Here is an 18,383-nt window from a genome sequence, read left to right on the forward strand (position 1 = left end):
CATTTGAGTTTAAATACTTGGGGTCAACTGTCCAAAGTAACGGGGAGTGCAGGAGAGAGGTGAAGAAGAGAGTGCAGGCAGGGTGGAGTGGATGGAGAAGAGTGTCAGGAGTGATTTGCGACAGAAAGGTATCAGCAAGAGTTAAAGGGAAAGTTTACAAGATGGTTGTGAGACCAGCTATGTTATATGGTTTGGAGACGGTGGCACTGATGAAAAGACAGGAGGTGGAGCTGGAGGTGGCAGAGTTGAAGATGCTAAGATTTTCACTGGGAGTAACGAAGAAGGACAGGATTAGGAATGATTATATTAGAGGGACCGCTCAGGTTGGACGGTTTGGAGACAAAGCAAGAGAGGCAAGATTGAGATGGTTTGGACATGTGTGGAGGAGAGATGCTGGGTATATTGGGAGAAGGATGCTGAATATGGAGCTGCCAGGGAAGAGGAGAAGAGGAAGGCCAAAGAGATGGTTTATGGATGTGGTGAGGGAAGACATGCAGGTGGCTGGTGTGACAGAGGAAGACGCAGAAGACAGGAAGAGATGGAAATGGATGATCCGCTGTGGCGACCCCTAACGGGAGCAGCCGAAAGTAGTAGTGGTAGTAACAAACACAATAGAAAAGATGGTGACAGACAAATGATATGAAAGAAGAGATTGGTCGAAAGATTTGACTACACAAGTAAAAACAAGTGTGGTTAAGCATGGGTGTGGCTAATTTGGGTGGAGGGAGTGGATGGGCCATTCGACTTGCCTCAAAAAACAAAGTTTAAAGTGTATTCAACAAAACCAAGCAGCAGTTTCCTGAGGAAGTAAATAAACTCAGTGTGCTACTATCTATGGTATGATGTTTTTAAGCATGAAATATCAATTATTTGGTGATCCTTCCACTAGGTAAGTTTTAGTACACTATAAGAGTATTTTTAGCCATAGTAGGTCCCTTGCATAAACCTATGTGTTCAAGGAATAAAAAGTTCCACTCCTTTTAGTTGGCTGGCTACAGCCCTGTTATGAGTGGACGTGTGCAGTTAAGAGAGAAGGAGTGTGACTCTCGAGTCTCGCTAGCCAGACTACTAAAATCTCTGTGACTATGGTATGTCACCGCATGTATGTACTTGAAGTAGGAGAAGGTGAGAGAATGATAAATCAAGAGAGAATGGGTCTATTGTGTCGTTTTGTGGGAGATTATCCCAGCATGCATTAGTGAGAAAGCAGGGAGATGCCCAGGATGTGTCACCAGTCCATCACAGGGCCCACAGTCTCAGCCATTCGCACGATATTCATACGGGAGATTTGGAGACTCCACTTGACCATAGCATGCGTGTCTATGGGCTGCGGCAGGAAATCAGAGTACCCTCCATGAAGACACAGGGGTGCAAGTAAACCCCCACACAGAATCAAACCCGAGGACCCTCTTTCTTTGAGATGCCACTGCTACAGTGGTTCTCAATCTGGGCCCCAGGTAGCTACCGCCACGAGGAGTACCTGGCTTGCAGCCTGCAGAATGGGGCGGCGTTCAATGTCAAACATTGAATCCCACCCACCCACCCCTAAACCTAACCCCTACCCACACATATGCACATTTATTAAGGCTGGGCCTACACACACACACAGCACCTTACATACACTGCGCACTATTTATTATTATTACTGCTTTTGTTGTTTTATTTACTACTATTGTTGCTGCAGTGTTGAGGAGCCGAAACACAAGAATTTTACTCTTGTAGTTGTATAATGAGACGTAACAAAGAATCTTGAATCTCTTGAACCCCGTTTAACCCCGGCCAAACCCAAATTCACGCCAATAAAATTTACATTTAACCCCGCCCAGACTCGACAGTTAAACCAATCGACTCAAACGGTGGGTGGGATTAAACGTTCGACGGTGCATCCGCCGCGTTTTGCAGGCTGCAGGCCTAAAGCATATGGGTCTCCAAGACGTATCCCATTCGCCAAGGTTCATTTCGTATCATAACTGGTCTCATCACTGGGTGACAAACTGTTTTAGTAGGCGGAAAACATTTTAAAACTAAAAATCAAACCGTTGTAACATATCGGAAGTCCGCTAGCCGCCTTCGTACCAAGCCGAGACGGCAATCAACGGTCGAGCAACGTTCTTCCTGCAGCCAAGCTGCGCGCGCATCCCCAGTGTTCGACGACAAATAATTCCTCTATACTTGACCGCCACTAAAGCTGGTTTTCGAGTCTACCGGGTACTTAATTACATTCACCAGTTATCCCCCCCGTCAAGGAGGTTTTAGACTTGGATAACAGGTGAGCGTAATTAACTACTTGCCAGAATAGGAAACCAGTGCCGGTGGTACCCAAGGACCGGATCGAGAACCGCTGGTTAAAGGCGGCGGAGGGCCTGGGGTGCTGCCGCGTACGGCCAGCAGGGGGCGGGAGCGGGCAGGTCGAAAGTCCGTTTTCCCCCTGCTACGTCACCGGGAATTTCCAGTGGGGAAGTCAGTTTTACCGACAACCGTCTCTCTCTCTCTCGAGCCCGTGTCACCTGCCGTCTCGTAGTCGCTGGCGTTTGGAGCCGAGCAGCGGGTGCGATAAGTCGGCGCAAACTCGCCCCGGTGTCGGAGAACCGCGACGGCACGATGCCGCGGCGTCGCGTTCGCCTTTGACTTTACCCGGCTTTTGTGTTTGCACGGAACCCCCCAGACGCGGCCGCGGCCGCGGCGGCGATGTGCGAAAGTCAGCCCGAGTGACGTGAACCCGGGGAGGGGGGGCGGCAGACGAGACGCCGCGGTTTGGCGTCGACGAGTGAGTCCGACTTGTTGACCTGGAAAAGCCGAAAGCGGTAAGAAACTTGGGTTTTGTTTTAACGTGACGTAGGAAAGAAAACCGAAACAAGCAACCGGCGGACTGGAGCTTTATTCGCCTGCTAAGCGGCGAAGTTTAACCGCCGTTGCCACTTTTGCTCTCGCGTTCACTTCCTTATTTAGCTGACAAGTCGCAACGACCCCGCTTTGTTGTAGAGGGGACGGGGACGGCGCGGCAGCGTGGCGGGAGAAAACAACAACAACAACAACAGCGCTTGTTTACCCCCCCCCCTTGCCGCTGTGAGCCGGACCGCCGGAAACGCTGCGCTAAGACGTTAGCCGGGGAGCCGCTATTAGCATAACACGCACGGTTACGCGCATTCACGTGGAGCCGGCGCTAAGTACGGGAGCGCGCACGACGGGCTTGCGGTCGAAAGGGCCGCCGGGCGGGTCGTCCGGAGCGTGTCCGACACCGTTAGTCCGTCAACGTCGTTCTTTTCAGGCGCCACGAAAAAGCTGTTTTTAGACGAAACGCGCTCGTCACGTAGCGCGCGCGCGCGCGAGCCAAGCGCGCGCGTTGCGAAATAAAACAAGGCTTGTCGGTGTCCGGACGCGGTTGTCGGGGGAGACGCGGCGTTGCTTCAGCCGGGGGGCCACTCTCGAGACCTCGCACGCGATGTGGCGCACGCGTGTTGGCGTTAGTCACTTCCAGTTGTGAGATTCAATAAACGGATTTGCGGGGGCCACGCTCTCTCATTCTGATATTGATCGTTTCGATGAGCGATCTCTGAGCAAGTAGCGGGATGACTCGCGGTCCCAGTAGCGTCGTTTCCTCGACGGCCAGCATTCCCGGCGTCAGTACCGGCAGCAGCTGTTTGGATGTCGACCTCAGGGCGGCTTCTGAACATCTGGAAAGAGCCGGCTCCCAGTGACGTCTTACTCTCATAGACCTTAGAGCCGTGGAACCACTGAAACATCCTTGACCACAAAACACACCGTATAGACCGACCGTAGGACGTCCGAATTGTTGTTATGGTATTCCACGTGTGGGTCTGTTACATTGTTTCTTTCTGTCACGTACAGAACTATCTGGCCTTTGCTGTCCTTGGCAGACACCATGGCAGGAGATGACCGCTATCTGAACAATCACCACAACCAGGTACATCCCGACCAGACCAACACCACATGGGTTTCTGGGAAGGCTCACAACACAACCGGGTTACTAGTGAATGTGCTGGAATGAAACACTCAGCCAGCGCTTAATGCATTGCTTTGTTGGGACATGAAATGAATGATGACTACTGTAATTGTATGTAATGCATTTCGGTAAATGAGATCATTTCAAACTCTCTCATCTGTGTTATTTATTATGGGTCCACTCATGTAAAAGTGATTGAATTTGAAGTGTCTCCATGCGTGGAACATTCTTTATGCTACCAGCGTCTCAAGATCAGAGTCCCAACTTGAGTCTGAATGTCTTTTGTCTTGCAGCTATTTGATAATTTAGCGCTCGATCCAGTATGGCAGTTTCAAAGTTTCCCAATGTCCCAGACCACTCCCCTGCGCACAGGTAAGAGTTCGCTGCTCCTTAAAGTCTTACCCCCGTCATAAGCTGTGTTTCCGGTCCCTACAGGTAGTGTAGGGACAGGGATCCTCCATTTCACAGTTACCCCATTCACCTCATCCTGCCCCTGATTCATGAGGAAAATGGATACAGTCTAAAGACAACTATCTCGCCCTTTTTTTTTTTTGCTCTCCCAGCTCTTCTGTTTCTCCATGTTGCATCAGGGGGATCCTGGGTATGACAGTCAGTCATGTACAACTATTTAACATGTGTAACATGGGATGCCAGTGTAGTCAGCTCTACTAATAACAATGTGTCATGCAATAGTACTGCATTTCAATGAGAGTAAACCCTGTCTTGGTCCCAGGGGTGCAGCAGTGAATTATGGGATACTGCCTGAATCTGAACCATTTGATGGTTTAAATGAAGATAATGACATCTCAGACCTCAGATATGATCAAATCTAACAGCTGAACTGTCCACATGGTCGCTAAAGTGAATACGTGACTAACTGGTGTTTGTAGCTACATTGGGTCTGAACCCTCCTGCAAAAACTTTTTTTTTTTTGACACACAGACATTCTCTGCTAGTATGACCTGTCATTGACACCAATCACCACCAGTAATTAAATGTTTTAAAAGAAAAAAATATGCGCTTGTAAGTCTACTTTAGCAGTCTCTTGACGATAACCAGCCCTTATTTGGTGATTTGTTGTACTCAAAACAAAATAGTCAGCTGTTAAAATAGTGAAAGTCACTCTGCATTTTGACTTGTACATACCACCGTGGCTTCTAGGGAAAAAAAACTGTTTCCTGCCATGCCAAACTACGCTTTCCCTTGCTCTTAGCACCAGCTACTAAGGCAAATATATCACCTCCCATTTGAGGGATTTTCTGTATGTCAGCATATTGATACTACGTTGTTAATTCAGGACTCAGACAGGCAGCAGCTTTGCTCTCTCACTTCCCCACCAATGCTGCAAGGGCTGCTGGGTAAAGCCAAACTGGTACTTTTATTTTATTTTATTTTTTTTTTTTCCCCCCTTTTTTCTCCCAATTTAGTGGCCAATTGATCCCTATTTTAATTCAAACACCCACCCTCGTATTGCATGCGTTCGCCAACTGCATCTCTCCGGCCGGCAGTCTCGAAGGAAAGCGCCTCCCCACTTTCGTGACAAGGCGAATCCAAGCCGAACCACTGTTTTTCCGACACACACAGAGACGCATTCACATGACGAACACAAGCCGACTCCGCCCCCCTCCCGAAGACAGCGTTGCCAATGATTGCTGCTTCACCGAGTCCGGCCATAGTCGGATCTGACGAGACCGGGGCGCGAACCCCAGTCCCCAGTGGGCAACTGCATCGACACCAAGCCGACGCTTAGACCGCTACGCCACCGCGGACTAAACTGGTACTTTTAAACCAGAGAAACTACAAGTGTATGTATATGGTAGGTGTATGAAGGACAATTTTGGGTGTCAGGATAAGTGTGTAGTTTTTGGTTTTTTTTTTGGCTCTCACCCAGGGTCTCCATTCCTGGATCACTAACCTAGTAGCCAGCATTAAGGAGGTCAAAGGTCAGCTGTACTCTATACTGTGTGGTGGTGATGCTTCTTGGGGCCTTTTCATAGGTCTTCATCAGTTACACCGTCATTCAGTTCAGATACTGAGCTTTTCTAAAAGTTTTTGTCTCTACGTGTACTTCCTGGCTAGGGGTTGAGGCCTTGTGATAGCGAGCATCCGCCCTGTTGAAGTGTCTTTGAGGGACTTGCAGACTCTCAGCTCCATTGATCTGCTGATACAGTGATGCTAACCCTGAAACTGATCTTTGAGCTGTGTGCGAAGGGGGGCAAGGCGACAAAAATTTATTTCTGGACCCCTGGTGGGTCCCTAAAAAAACCCAACCAAAAATTTCTGTTTGGTTCTTTTCTATCATGAATAGACCAGACCAACTCTGGATGGGGTCCTGTATGTCAGCTAATATGAGACTGACTCCGAGTCTGTTAAGAGGAAACACTGTGTTTTTTGTTCTGTACGCTAGTGTCTGTCTGTCGGTCTCTGTATTTCTCTCTCTCTCTCTCTCTCTCTCTCTCTCTCTCTCTCTCTCTCTCTCTCTCTCTCTCTCTCTCTCTCTCTCTCTCTCGTCCTGTCTCTGTCTTTCTCTATACAGCATGTCTCTCTCTCTCTCTCTCTGTCTCGTCCTGTCTCTCTGTCTTTCTCTATACAGCATGTCTCTCTCTCTCTCTCTCTCTCTCTCTCTCGCTCGCTCTGTGTACTTGTCACATTCTATATGTCTGTCTGTCCCTCTTTTTGTCCTTTTGCGTCTCTCTGTGTCTCTGTGACTGTCCGTTTTTCTGTCTCTGGCTGCTGGTCTGTCTCTCTGCCTGCCTGCCTGTCCGTCTGTCTGTCTGTCTTGCCCATAGTAAGGCCTGGAAGCAACAGCCGTTCTAGTCCTAGCAGATTGCATTTAGCTCCTCGGGGGCAGAGGAGGGGCTAAGGTGTTGATTGACAGGCAGTTTCTCTTCAGGGTATAAAGTCTCCTTTTGATTTAGAGAACTTCACATTCCCAGTGAAGCTTGTAGTTTCAAGGATCAAAGTGTCTCTTCTCCTCCTGGGCGTTCGTCTTCACAGTTGAGGTGGACCGGGAACTCTGTTTCTCATGATGCTTTGGTGTCGTGGCAGGTAGACGCAGGAACTCCCAAGACACCATGGGGTGTGAAGGAGTATTATTAAAATTCTGTTCTGCACTGTCACATAAAACTGAAGAACAGACTAATGAGATTGAGAACCGGACGTATGAAATTATCACTTGTCCTATGATTTCCACGATGTGGGACGAGTGGGCGGAATCATGGAATGGCAATTAAAAAAAAAAAGATTTCCGATATAAACATGGAGGTGCACAGAATTTGGTGATTTGGGGGAGACCATAACAAAAAAATTACAGTAATTTGTCCTAAGACCATCCGGCACGCCCCTTTCCAGAAACCCCGTTGCATTTCTATGTGCACGTGGATAACGTGCACACGTCAGTGAATGCACGCGGGTTTATTGTATGGGATAGAGAAGATACGTCCAGCATCAGGAAGACGTCAAAAACAACCAAAGAAACAATGGGATTTTGTTTTTGTTATTGTCATCGATTACAAAAAGTTTCTTATAGTAAAAAGAAAAAAAATCTGTATTAAAAATAAAACTGAAAAAAGCAAAACAGGGGAAAAAAAGATGAAACAGATTTAATTGGGCCCTATCTTCTCAATGTATTGTTCGTACAAAATGCCTACTGTCCTCTATTTGAAATGATATATGGGTGTGATTTGTGTCTGTACAACATCTGAACCCTAGTCCTGAGCCTTAGAGGTTTAAACCACACACACAGCTGCAGTGTAGAGTGCGGGTGGGCTGACAAGACACTCGGATCCACAGTTAAGTCGTTTCGTCCTGGCGCTCCTCAGCGGAGAGGACTGCAGGGACATAAGAAACCTGGCATTAGTAGCTTTCGGAAAGACGGGTCTGGATCGAACTGCGTTTACTGGAAAGGCTGGAAATCCAAACTTTAATCCTCAGAGACACTCATTAACATCGGCCGCTGTAACTTTAACAGGAGCAGAATAGCACCTCCCAATGAAGGGCTGGTTAAGCTGCCGGAGCTGGCAGCCTCTAACAGTGTTCATCTGGTGACTGACTGGTGCTCTTTGGCCTGATGGATGAAAAGCATGAGCGAGTACACAGCTTGAGAAGCCACCATAGCTCGGTTGTGCGGGGAAGTTGACGGACCGATGTTGGAGGAAGTGGGAGGGACTGGGGTTCGCATGCAGACAGGAAGAGGCCTGCCCAGGTATAGCGACAGGATGCCACAGCAGGCGACTCGCTGACTTGCACAAGCGCACACACAGGCCAATTGTAATGGTAGTAATACTGTAGTCTGACTGACGACGGTAAGAGGTCACTCATCCTCCAGGTGTCTGGGATGGGATGAACTGGGGCCGGGTGCACAATTTTTGTCTAAGTCCAGTTCTCACACAAGTCAGAATTTACGCCACACTATATGAAATGGGTTTAGACCACTCTTGCTACTTAATACTAAGAGCTTGGTTGTTGCTGAATTCCTACACATAAGAATTACACATACCAGCCCGGAGGTGTAGTCGTTTGATAAAACTGCATTCTATCAAAACAACACCGGTGATCTAGCTTAACTTAAACAACAGCTACTTTAGACTGGAATTAATATTTGATAACGAGAAATGTATTCGTCATTGATACGTGTGAAGCAATGGGCTTCATCCTCTTGATTTATATAATGGTGTGAACATCTTTGTCAGACATCCTTTTGTGAGGCAGGCGTGCATGTGTGAACGTTTTTTTTATTGGCTGGCTGCTGTGTGATCTTTGCCTAGTAACAGATTTACCCATTATGTAACATTCCTCAAGCGAACAGTGCCACCCAAATTAGTGAATCGGTAGCTCATAACTAGTCAACACTAAGAATTAGTTAGGACTTTATGTGCTAACTTTTTTGGTACCCGGCCAATTACCCCACTCTTCCAAGCCGTCCCGGTCGCTGCTCCACCCCCTCTGCCGATCCAGGGAGGGCTGCAGACTGCCACATGCCTCCTCCAATACATGTGGAGTCGCCAGCCGCTTCTTTTCACCTGACAGTGAGGAGTTTTGCCAGGGGGATGTAGCACGTGGGAGGATCACGCTACTCCCCCCAGTTCCCCCTCTCCCCTGAACAGGTGCCCAAACTGACCAGAGGAGGCGCTAGTGCAGCGATCAGGACACATACCCACATTTGGCTTCCCGCCCACAGACACGGCCAATGGTGTCTAGGGACGCCCGACCAAGCCGGAGGTAACGGGGGGATTCGAACCGGAGAACCCCGTGTTGGTAGGCAACGGAATAGACCGCCAAGCCACCCGGACGCCCTTTTTACATTCTAACTTAGTAACAAATCTACAAGTGACTGGTGCCGCGCTGTCCTGGGCAGCTTCTGGCAGCCAGCACCTCATAATAATATGGATACATCTCTATTCTCAACTCCTCTTCCTCCTAGCTCTCCAGTTAACGTCTCTTTCATCCACGGTCATTACATCGCTTTCTGTCAATTCTCTTTCATCCGCCATCATTCTGTCTTTCTCTGTCACTTTTCCATCCCCCTAGCCTCGCAAAGCCAGCCCGCAAATTTCCTTTGCTCTTTGTCGTCTGGTAAGGCTTAATAGGTGTTTATTTTTGTTAAGCAGGGTCACAACTAACAGTTATTGTCATAACCGATTAATCAGTCAATTATTTCTTTGATTAATCAGTTGATCATTTAGTAAGAAAATATCGATGAATGCCCATCTTGAGTTTCCAGAGTCGAAAGTGACGTCGCGAAACTGTTCACTTAGTCTGACCAACAGCCAAAAGAACCCTCAAAGTGTTCACTTCATCATGACATAAATCGGAGGAAGGTAAGCAAACATTAGCATGCATGAAACTCTATCCGACAAATGTTTGGTACGTTTTTTTTTTGACTCGGATGATTAATCGACTACCAAAATTGTAATTTATTATTTTCTGTCGATCGACTAATCGCTTAATCATTTCAGCACTGGTGTTAGGGACATTGTCAATGGACATAGATCAAAATTCTTCTTCTTCTTTTTTTTTTTTGGATTTTTCTCTCGTTTTCTCCCCAATTATCAATTGTATCCGGCCAATTACCCCACTCTTCCGAGCTGTCCCGGTTGCTGCTCCACCCCCTCTGCCGATCCGGGGAGGGCTGCAGACTACCACATGCCTCCTCCGATACATGTGGAGTCACCAGCCACCTCTTTTCACCTGACAATGAGGAGTTTCACCAGGGGGATGTAGCGCGTGGGAGGATCAGGCGCCCCCGACCGACCAGAGGGGGTGCTAGTGTGGCGAGCAGGACACATACCCACATCCGGATTCCCACCCACAGACACGGCCAGTTGTGTCTGTAGGGATGCCCGACCAAGTCTGAGGTAACACGGGGATTCGAACCACTGATCCCTGTGTTGGTAAACAACAGAAAAGATCGCTACACTACCCGGACACCCGTTTAGGCTCTATTCCAGAGTTTAAACTAATTCTATAGCATGGATGCTAATCTCTCCTAGTCCTGCCATAGTTGTTGTATTCAAAAAGCGTTGTCATCATCTCTGAATTGTCCCCCATTGTTCACTGGTTGGTCCAACACATTTCCGCCATGTTCACTCGATTCTCAACGGACGCGTTCCAGACTAATATCTTGCAGAGTGAAAACTGAGCTTGTGAGATTTAGGCCAGCTTTGCGGGGCTTCTGTCATCCATGGTCATCCTCTCTCTCTCTCGTTCTCTCTCATTCTCTCTCTCTCGTCACTTCTCTTGTCATCCCAGAATGAATACATGTGAAAATTCTCAGTCAGGGTGAAGATTTGCAGTCACATTTCCAACATCATAAAATTTCAACTTTGATCAAATAAATCCCGGTTAAAGAAACCATCATGATTTTCAGAGAGAGATTGTGAAGAACTTGTGAAGTACATGCGCTCAGATAAGGGAAGTATCTCACCTGACTGACCTCGCTGTATGATCATCTCGATCACTCTCTGTCTCCCTGTTCTGGTTCAGTTGACCTCTCTGAATTTGTGCGTTCTTTCGTTGCAGCTGATGGACCATACCTCCAGATCATTGAGCAGCCTAAACAGGTAATTGTTAGCTGCTGACAGAGATCCCTGAAAACCCAGGAACATCTAAACAGACCAGACCGAAACCAGCCTGTTCAGACATGCTGCTGCATAATTCATTTCCTATATATTGCATTCTAGAAACTGGCACTGAATCCGCTCACATGCAGCGTAATCAGGATCATTTTCACTAACAGGATTATTGTCTATCAAATGAAATAAAATGAATTAGTTTTGGTGCCGGTGGATTGAACAACAATAACTCGCTTTGTACCACAGTACATACTGATACACAGACAACGGTATCTCTAACACACTAACACAGTACCACAGTACATACTGATACACAGACAACAGTAATTCTAACAGACCAACATAGTACCTCAGTACATACTGATACACACATGGTACACAGACAACAGTACCTCTAACAGACTAACGTAGTACCACAGTATATACTGATACACAAGGTACACAGACAACAGTATCTCTAACACACTAACACAGTACCACAGTACATACTGATACACAGACAACAGTATCTCTAACACACTAACACAGTACCACAGTACATACTGATACACAGACAACAGTATCTCTACCAGACTAACACAGTACCACAGTACATACTGATACACAGACAACAGTATCTCTAACAGACTAACATAGTACCACAGTACATACTGATACAGATGGTACACAGACAACAGTATCTCTAATAGACTAACATAGTACCTCAGTACATACTGATACACACATGGTACACAAACAACAGTACCTCTAACAGACTAACGTAGTACCACAGCACATACTGATACACATGGTACACAGACAACAGTACCTCTAACAGACTAACGTAGTACCACAGTACATAATGATACACATGGTGCACAGACAACAGTACCACAATAATTTGTTGTTAAGTAGTTGTAAGGTGTAGCAGTTTACACTGATGAGCCAAAACATTATGACCACCTGCCAAATATGCTGTTGGTCCTCCTTGTGCCGCCAAAACACCGCTGAATCACCAAGGCGTGGACTCTACAAGACCCGTGAAGGTGTCCTGTTGTATGTGGCATGGGTCAGACTTGTCAGTCCAGCACATTCCACAGATGCTCAATTGGCTTTAGATCTGGAGAATTCGGAGGGAATGGCAACACCTTGAACACTTAATCGTGTTCCTCAAACCATCCCTGAACAACATGTGCGATGTGGCAGGGCACATTTTCCTGCTGAAAGAGATCACTGCCATCAGGGAATGCTACTGCCATGAAGGGGTGCAGAGCTGGTATCCAACGATGTGTGGGTAGGTGGCATGTGTCAAATTGACATCCACATGAATGGCCGGATTCGGAGTTTCCCAGCAGAACATTGCCTAGAACATCATACTCCCTCCACCAGCTTTTTTTTTTTAAAACTCTTATTTTTCCCTTTTTTCTCCCAATTTAGTGGCCAATCGAGTCCTATTTTTAGTTCAATCGCCCACCCTTGTACTGCATGCATTCGCCAGCTGCATCCCTCCGGCCGGCAGTCTCGAAGGAGACGCCTCGCCACTTCCCCGTAAGCCTTGCCATTTCAGAGGTGCTCTGACCCAGTCGTCTGGCCATAACAATTTGGCCCTTGTCAAAGTGGCTCAGGTCTTTACTCGTGCCTATTTCCCCTGCATCCAACACGCTGACTATGAGAACTTATTGTTCGCCTACCGTCTAACCTACCCAGACCTTGACGTGTGGAGATGATCAACGTTATTCCGTTCACCCGTGAGTGGTCATAATGTTTTGGCTTATCAGGGTATAGCAATAATATGCAGCTATAATGTTAGCCTAGTCATAACTTTAAAGCTTAATATTCAAAGAAAATCCACATTGTTCAAATGTTAGTCATTTTGAAGTGAATCTGCTCAGTATAGCAGTAAACATCTCTTCCCATGTGGCTGCTGTTGTGTGGTGAGACATGATGGTCTGTTCCTATCTTTGTTCTAGCGAGGATTCCGCTTCCGGTATGGCTGTGAAGGCCCATCTCACGGTGGCCTGCCCGGCGCCTCCAGTGAGAAGAACAGGAAGAGCTACCCCACTGTCAAGGTAACGGTTCCTGGTTGAGGTCTTGATGCATGCTCAGTCAGTGCTTCAGTCGGTTTAGACTGAAGAGGTCGCTTAGTTGAGTGGTGAAACGTATCTGTCAGTACACGCTGTGTCCAGATGAACTGATTCAACCGTCTCTGACTTCCTAGTTGAGCTCTGCTGGAACCACACAAGCCGTGTTTAGATGCTTCTGTCCGGTTGGATTGGCGGATGATGAAATAAGCCAATATGATTTGTGCACAAGTACACGAGGCTCGATCTTCCCCGTAGAATTGTCATTTTTCCACACTTTCTGCCCTCCTATCGATCTTTCTACCCGTTTCTGTCAGTTTCCAGTCTCACTGTCTGTTGTTTTGTTTTTCCAACCGGTAAGAGAGACGGCCATTAAAGAGGTTTAGATTTCCTGGTGAGTAGCGAGTGTTTTGGTTGGAAGTGGGATAACGCGCATGTTCGAACGGCCCCAGCGGAAGCGGGAATTCCCCAGATTCCAGTGAAGTTCTTCGGATTGTGTCTGTCTGACAATTAGCAAGCAGACCTCAGCTGCGTTCCCCCCCCCCCCACATGTTTCAATTGAAATGTACCGAAACTGTGTACTCTCCAGCACACACACACACAGACACACACACACACACACACACTCTCTGTCTCTGTCTCTCTCTCAGTCATAACAGTAGGCATGTTTCCATTCAATTGTCAAGCAAATTGTAAGCGAACTTTTTTTTTTAAATCGTAAAAGTAAAATGCAGATGAGTTTCGTTTCCACCAGATCTGTTTTGGCGAATGAAACTGTGAACATTGTTTGACATGTCCTACGTCACATATCCATACTTCCACACCCATGACAAAGACGGACCAGTTAAGAGGAAGAAACGGCTGACCATGTGATGAAATGTCATTTGCATTTTTATTTTTTAATTCAGCAAATGCGTTTCTGTCAGCCGTTTAGTCTGCGAACTCTTTCGGCAGGAGCAAGAATCTCCTCCAGAGAGCGTAAAAACTTTTTGCTGTATTTGGATTTTTTTTTTTCCGGAATTCAGCTTTTCCATTCAGCCTTTTCCCATTCAAAAAGTCAAATCTGGCATAAGCTGGCCCAGTGGGACCCCACTAGACGTGTAGGTGGTCTGTGCATTTCATCTCCCCGTCTGTCTCTCTCTCGGTCATGACAGATGTAGAAGTGTTCTGTGCATGTCCTATCGTGTTCATGCTGCATTCTGGGAATCTCCCACGCTGTCCATCCCAGCTGCTTCCAAGGTGAAGAGATCTCTTCCTGGGAATCAGATTGTAATGTAAAGATTTTTTTTGCCCCCTTCCGATCAGCAATTGTGGTTTGCTGTGAGGTGAGATTTGTCATTGTTCGGAAAAAGCTGACGCTGCCTTTTATGATTTCATTGACGGCTCAGTGTTGAATTCAGCACTCGGAGAAGGACGATCACCCACAACAATTCTCTCATCATCCGTGATGTTTCCGTTCAATTGCAAAGCGAATTTCAAGCGAACATTTCCGGAGTCACAAAAAATGAAAGGCGGTTCATTTCTGTCTGGTTTGTTGAAGTGAGTAAAACTTGAGCGTATTTTGACGTGTCCTTTGTCACATGTCCATACTTCAACACCCATGGCAGAGATGGACCTGTTAAGATGGGAAAACAGCTGATCATGTGATTGAATTCTGTTCGCATTTCATTTTTGATTTGGCAAATGCATTTCCATCGGGGGTTTAGCACACGGGCCCTTCATCGAAGAAACGAAAAAACCCAAAACAAAACAACTCAAGCGAGCGTAGAAACTTTTTGGCGATATTTGGGATTTCCAAAACAAAGTATTTATTTATTTATTTATTTACAAAACTTGGTGTTTCCGTTCATCATTTTCCCACTTCTGTCACTTTTCTATCATCCGTGATCGTTGCAGGGCCACAGAGATATTTGTTTTGTCTGTTGTCAGGATGTTGCTTTTCTGAACTTTGATGCTATTGGTTGCATGTAACCGCCCATTTTTACTGCAGCCTAGAAACCACACACACACACACACACACACACACACACACACACACACACACACACACACACACACACATTTTCCCTACCCCTCTCTCTCTCGCTCTCTCTCTGTTTCGCTTTCTTGCACACCGGTCTGTTTCATTTTGGGAATTTCCTCACTGTGGGAGTGAACGTGTAATTACTAGGAAGTAGAATTTCATCAGTAGCAGGAAACTTGTTGAGTTTGATCTCAGTGACAGACATGATAAGAGTGCATCACAGCCCAGAGATGGGCGGAGCTTAGTGCTGACCTGAGTCTGCAAAGTTCTTTTTAACCCCAGGGAGGGTAACTGGGCACCTGGCTCTTTATCAACCCTGTCCCGTTTCATATTCACACCTCAGAGCTCCCCAGTACAACCAGAATCTTATATTTTTGGTGACTGGGATCTGCCCAGTATAACCACAGTCTGCAGCTGTTGGTGACTGGGATCTGCTCAGTACAACCATGGTCTCCAGCTGTTGGTGACTGGGATCTGCTCAGTACAACCACAGTCTGCAGCTGTTGGTGACTGGGATCTGCCCAGTACAACCACGGTCTCCAGCTGTTGGTGACTGGGATCTGCCCAGTACAACCATAATATCCCACTGTTGGTGACTGGGATCTGCCCAGTACAACCACGGTCTCCAGCTGTTGGTGACTGGGATCTGCCCAGTACAACCATAATATCCCACTGTTGGTGACTGGGATCTGCTCAGTACAACCACGGTCTCCAGCGGTTGGTGACTGGGATCTGCCCAGTACAACCACGGTCTCCAGCTGTTGGTGACTGGGATCTGCCCAGTACAACCATAATATCCCACTGTTGGTGACTGGGATCTGCTCAGTACAACCACGGTCTCCAGCGGTTGGTGACTGGGATCTGCCCAGTACAACCACGGTCTCCAGCTGTTGGTGACTGGGATCTGCCCAGTACAACCACGGTCTCCAGCTGTTGGTGACTGGGATCTGCCCAGTACAACCACGGTCTCCAGCAGTTGGTGACTGGGATCTGCCCAGTATAACCATGGTCTCCAGCTGTTTGTCACTGGGCACTGCCAGGTTCAACCTCAGTGTTCTACTAATTATCATGTTTCTTTTACACTGCTTGAAGTTCCCCCACCCACGTACCTCTTTAAAGGTTAAAACAAACACTTTAAGTAAGATACACAGGCTCTTTGCTCCAGGGCAGGAACCCACATGTGCTTTTTTCCAGGAACTCTTTGCGTAGTGCTCTGTGGGCTGAGCTAACCAGGAAGAGGAACGAGTAACAGGTCGATGCACGTCCTGATTCCAGCAAGTGAGAGGTGTTCCTCAGATCAACATTTCATATAGTGACCCTGGACTAACCTTAATCTGAATCTTGACCCTTAACCATAATTTCTAACATGAATCTAATTGAGTAAACAACATGACGGCCCAGTACATCATGTTACATGTTGATCTGAGAACATCTCTCATTGGCAGAGATCAGGAGAACCCAGGTGGAGGTGTTCAAGGCGTTAAGTGGGGATGGTGCATGGCAGAGATGCATGCACTTCTGCATGCAGGTTCGGGCTGGGTATCGAGAACCTGTCCAGAATTTCTATCAGTTCAAAATTTCCAACAGCTCTGTATTAATTCAGAAAACACTTAACGCTGTGCATCAACACAGCATGTAAACTGCTGACCAGAGCGTGCACTCTTACGTTGGTAAGCTTCACTGATGAAAACAGTGATAATGATCATGACCGTTAATGCAAGGTAGGAAGCACTTCCTATTTAGCAACGCATTTACTGCAGCATGATTTAAACTTGCAAAAAATTAACTGTTGTCTGTCTTTTCTGTAATCATAACATTCAAAATTCAGCAGTACCGTTCAAGTACTACAAGCACGAGTCCCATTCAAGTACAACAACAGCAGACGTCAAACTTAGCTATAGCAAAATGTTAAATAATATTCATATTCCACATTTTCTTTGGTAGGAGTTCAGAGTAATATCGCCCCTCTTCATTCACCTTTGCAGAGATGCTAATGCTAACAGATGCTAATGCTAACAGATGCTAATGGAGAAAGAATGAATGTCATCGAGCAGTTATGAGATTTGTGCTGGAGGGGTTATATTTATTTAAAGCTAGTCAGTCTCTTCCATTTAGATAGATGGCAAAGCACATTGTTTAAAACGCGGCTGCTTATAGGAAACTCATTGCTGTTCTTTAATTGTGTTAAAATGTCATCATATTAGAGTTGGAACTAGATTCAAGATTTGTAAAAAAAAAAGTAGCGTCTTGGTGAAAAAGTGTAATATTGCAGGCAGATGACCAGTGTCCTACACTGTGAATATTAAAATAGTTTTGGTTTTTGAAGCCGTTTGATTTGATTTTGATTTCCTCCGCAAATATTATCAATCAGTAGCTGGATTTTACAAGAAATGGATTTGATAAGCGAATTCCAACATGAATCGATGAAATTCAAATACCCAACCCTTATAAGCGGATACGCGCGCACACACACAAAACTACACACACACACACACACACACAAAACTACAGAGGATGAGCTGCATTCTGCCTCAAATTGCAGCTTCTAGAGGTGTTTGTATGCAAGTGTGGGTGAGTCATATGCCAGGAGAAAGTCTGTCTAACCACATCAGTGAGCAGAACATTAGTGACAATAAAACACCTAAGTTGTTTGTTCTCTGTCACGCTCTCTATCTCTCTCACTCTCTCGCTCTCTGTCTCTCTCTCTCTCTCTCTCTCTCTCTCTCTCTCTCTCTCTCTCTCGCTCTCTCTCTCGCTCTCTCACTCTCAATCTCTCTGACTAATCTCTGGAGCTCAGAATTGGAAACGTCTTCCTCTGATCTGGCCCTTAGAATGGTCGGTCTACTTTCCAACACATTACTATGCTCTGATAAACCTCTCTCGAGTGTTTAGAGACAAGGTCGCTTCTTTTGACCTGCACTGATCCGACAGGAAACCAGCTTTGGCACTGGCCAAAGTGTCCAGGCCTCTGTCACTCCTTAACCAGCTGAGCAGTTGTTTGGAAAGGAAAAGGTCCTCCAAGTGGGGGTTGAAGAACTGTTAAACTGGCCTAAAACCAACTAACCGGCCACAGATATAAATTTGTCGGACATTGTGTGGTGACAGGAGTGTTCCTCAAGTGTGTGAATGGATGCTTGTGTTGGTGTTTCCTCTGCTGCAGGGAATAGACAGAACCCTTCAAATTGGTATCAGAAGGAACAGAATGAAAGTGTTCCTCTGCTGCACCAGGGAATATTCTAGTTGATTATTAGCCATGAAACCCC

The 18,383-nt window shown here is 46.5% G+C and overlaps 1 protein-coding gene across 5 annotated transcripts in view; it reads left to right on the forward strand.

Moving 5' to 3' along the window:
• The first annotated feature begins 2,462 nt into the window (after positions 1-2,462).
• Positions 2,463-18,383, forward strand: part of nfkb1 (nuclear factor of kappa light polypeptide gene enhancer in B-cells 1) — a 55,678-nt gene continuing 39,757 nt past the window's right edge. For all 5 annotated transcript variants that reach the window (XM_056282454.1, XM_056282524.1, XM_056282604.1 and 2 more), the window contains exons 1-5: positions 2,463-2,804; positions 3,850-3,925; positions 4,258-4,336; positions 10,985-11,025; positions 12,987-13,085. In XM_056282454.1, the coding sequence (XP_056138429.1) occupies positions 3,884-3,925; positions 4,258-4,336; positions 10,985-11,025; positions 12,987-13,085 (261 nt within the window). In that variant the 5' untranslated portion in view covers positions 2,463-2,804; positions 3,850-3,883. The remainder of the gene's footprint in view (positions 2,805-3,849; positions 3,926-4,257; positions 4,337-10,984; positions 11,026-12,986; positions 13,086-18,383) is intronic.

The sequence above is a fragment of the Lampris incognitus genome, chromosome 1, assembly GCF_029633865.1.
Source record: "Lampris incognitus isolate fLamInc1 chromosome 1, fLamInc1.hap2, whole genome shotgun sequence".
In the NCBI taxonomy this organism is placed as follows: Eukaryota; Metazoa; Chordata; class Actinopteri; order Lampriformes; family Lampridae; genus Lampris; species Lampris incognitus.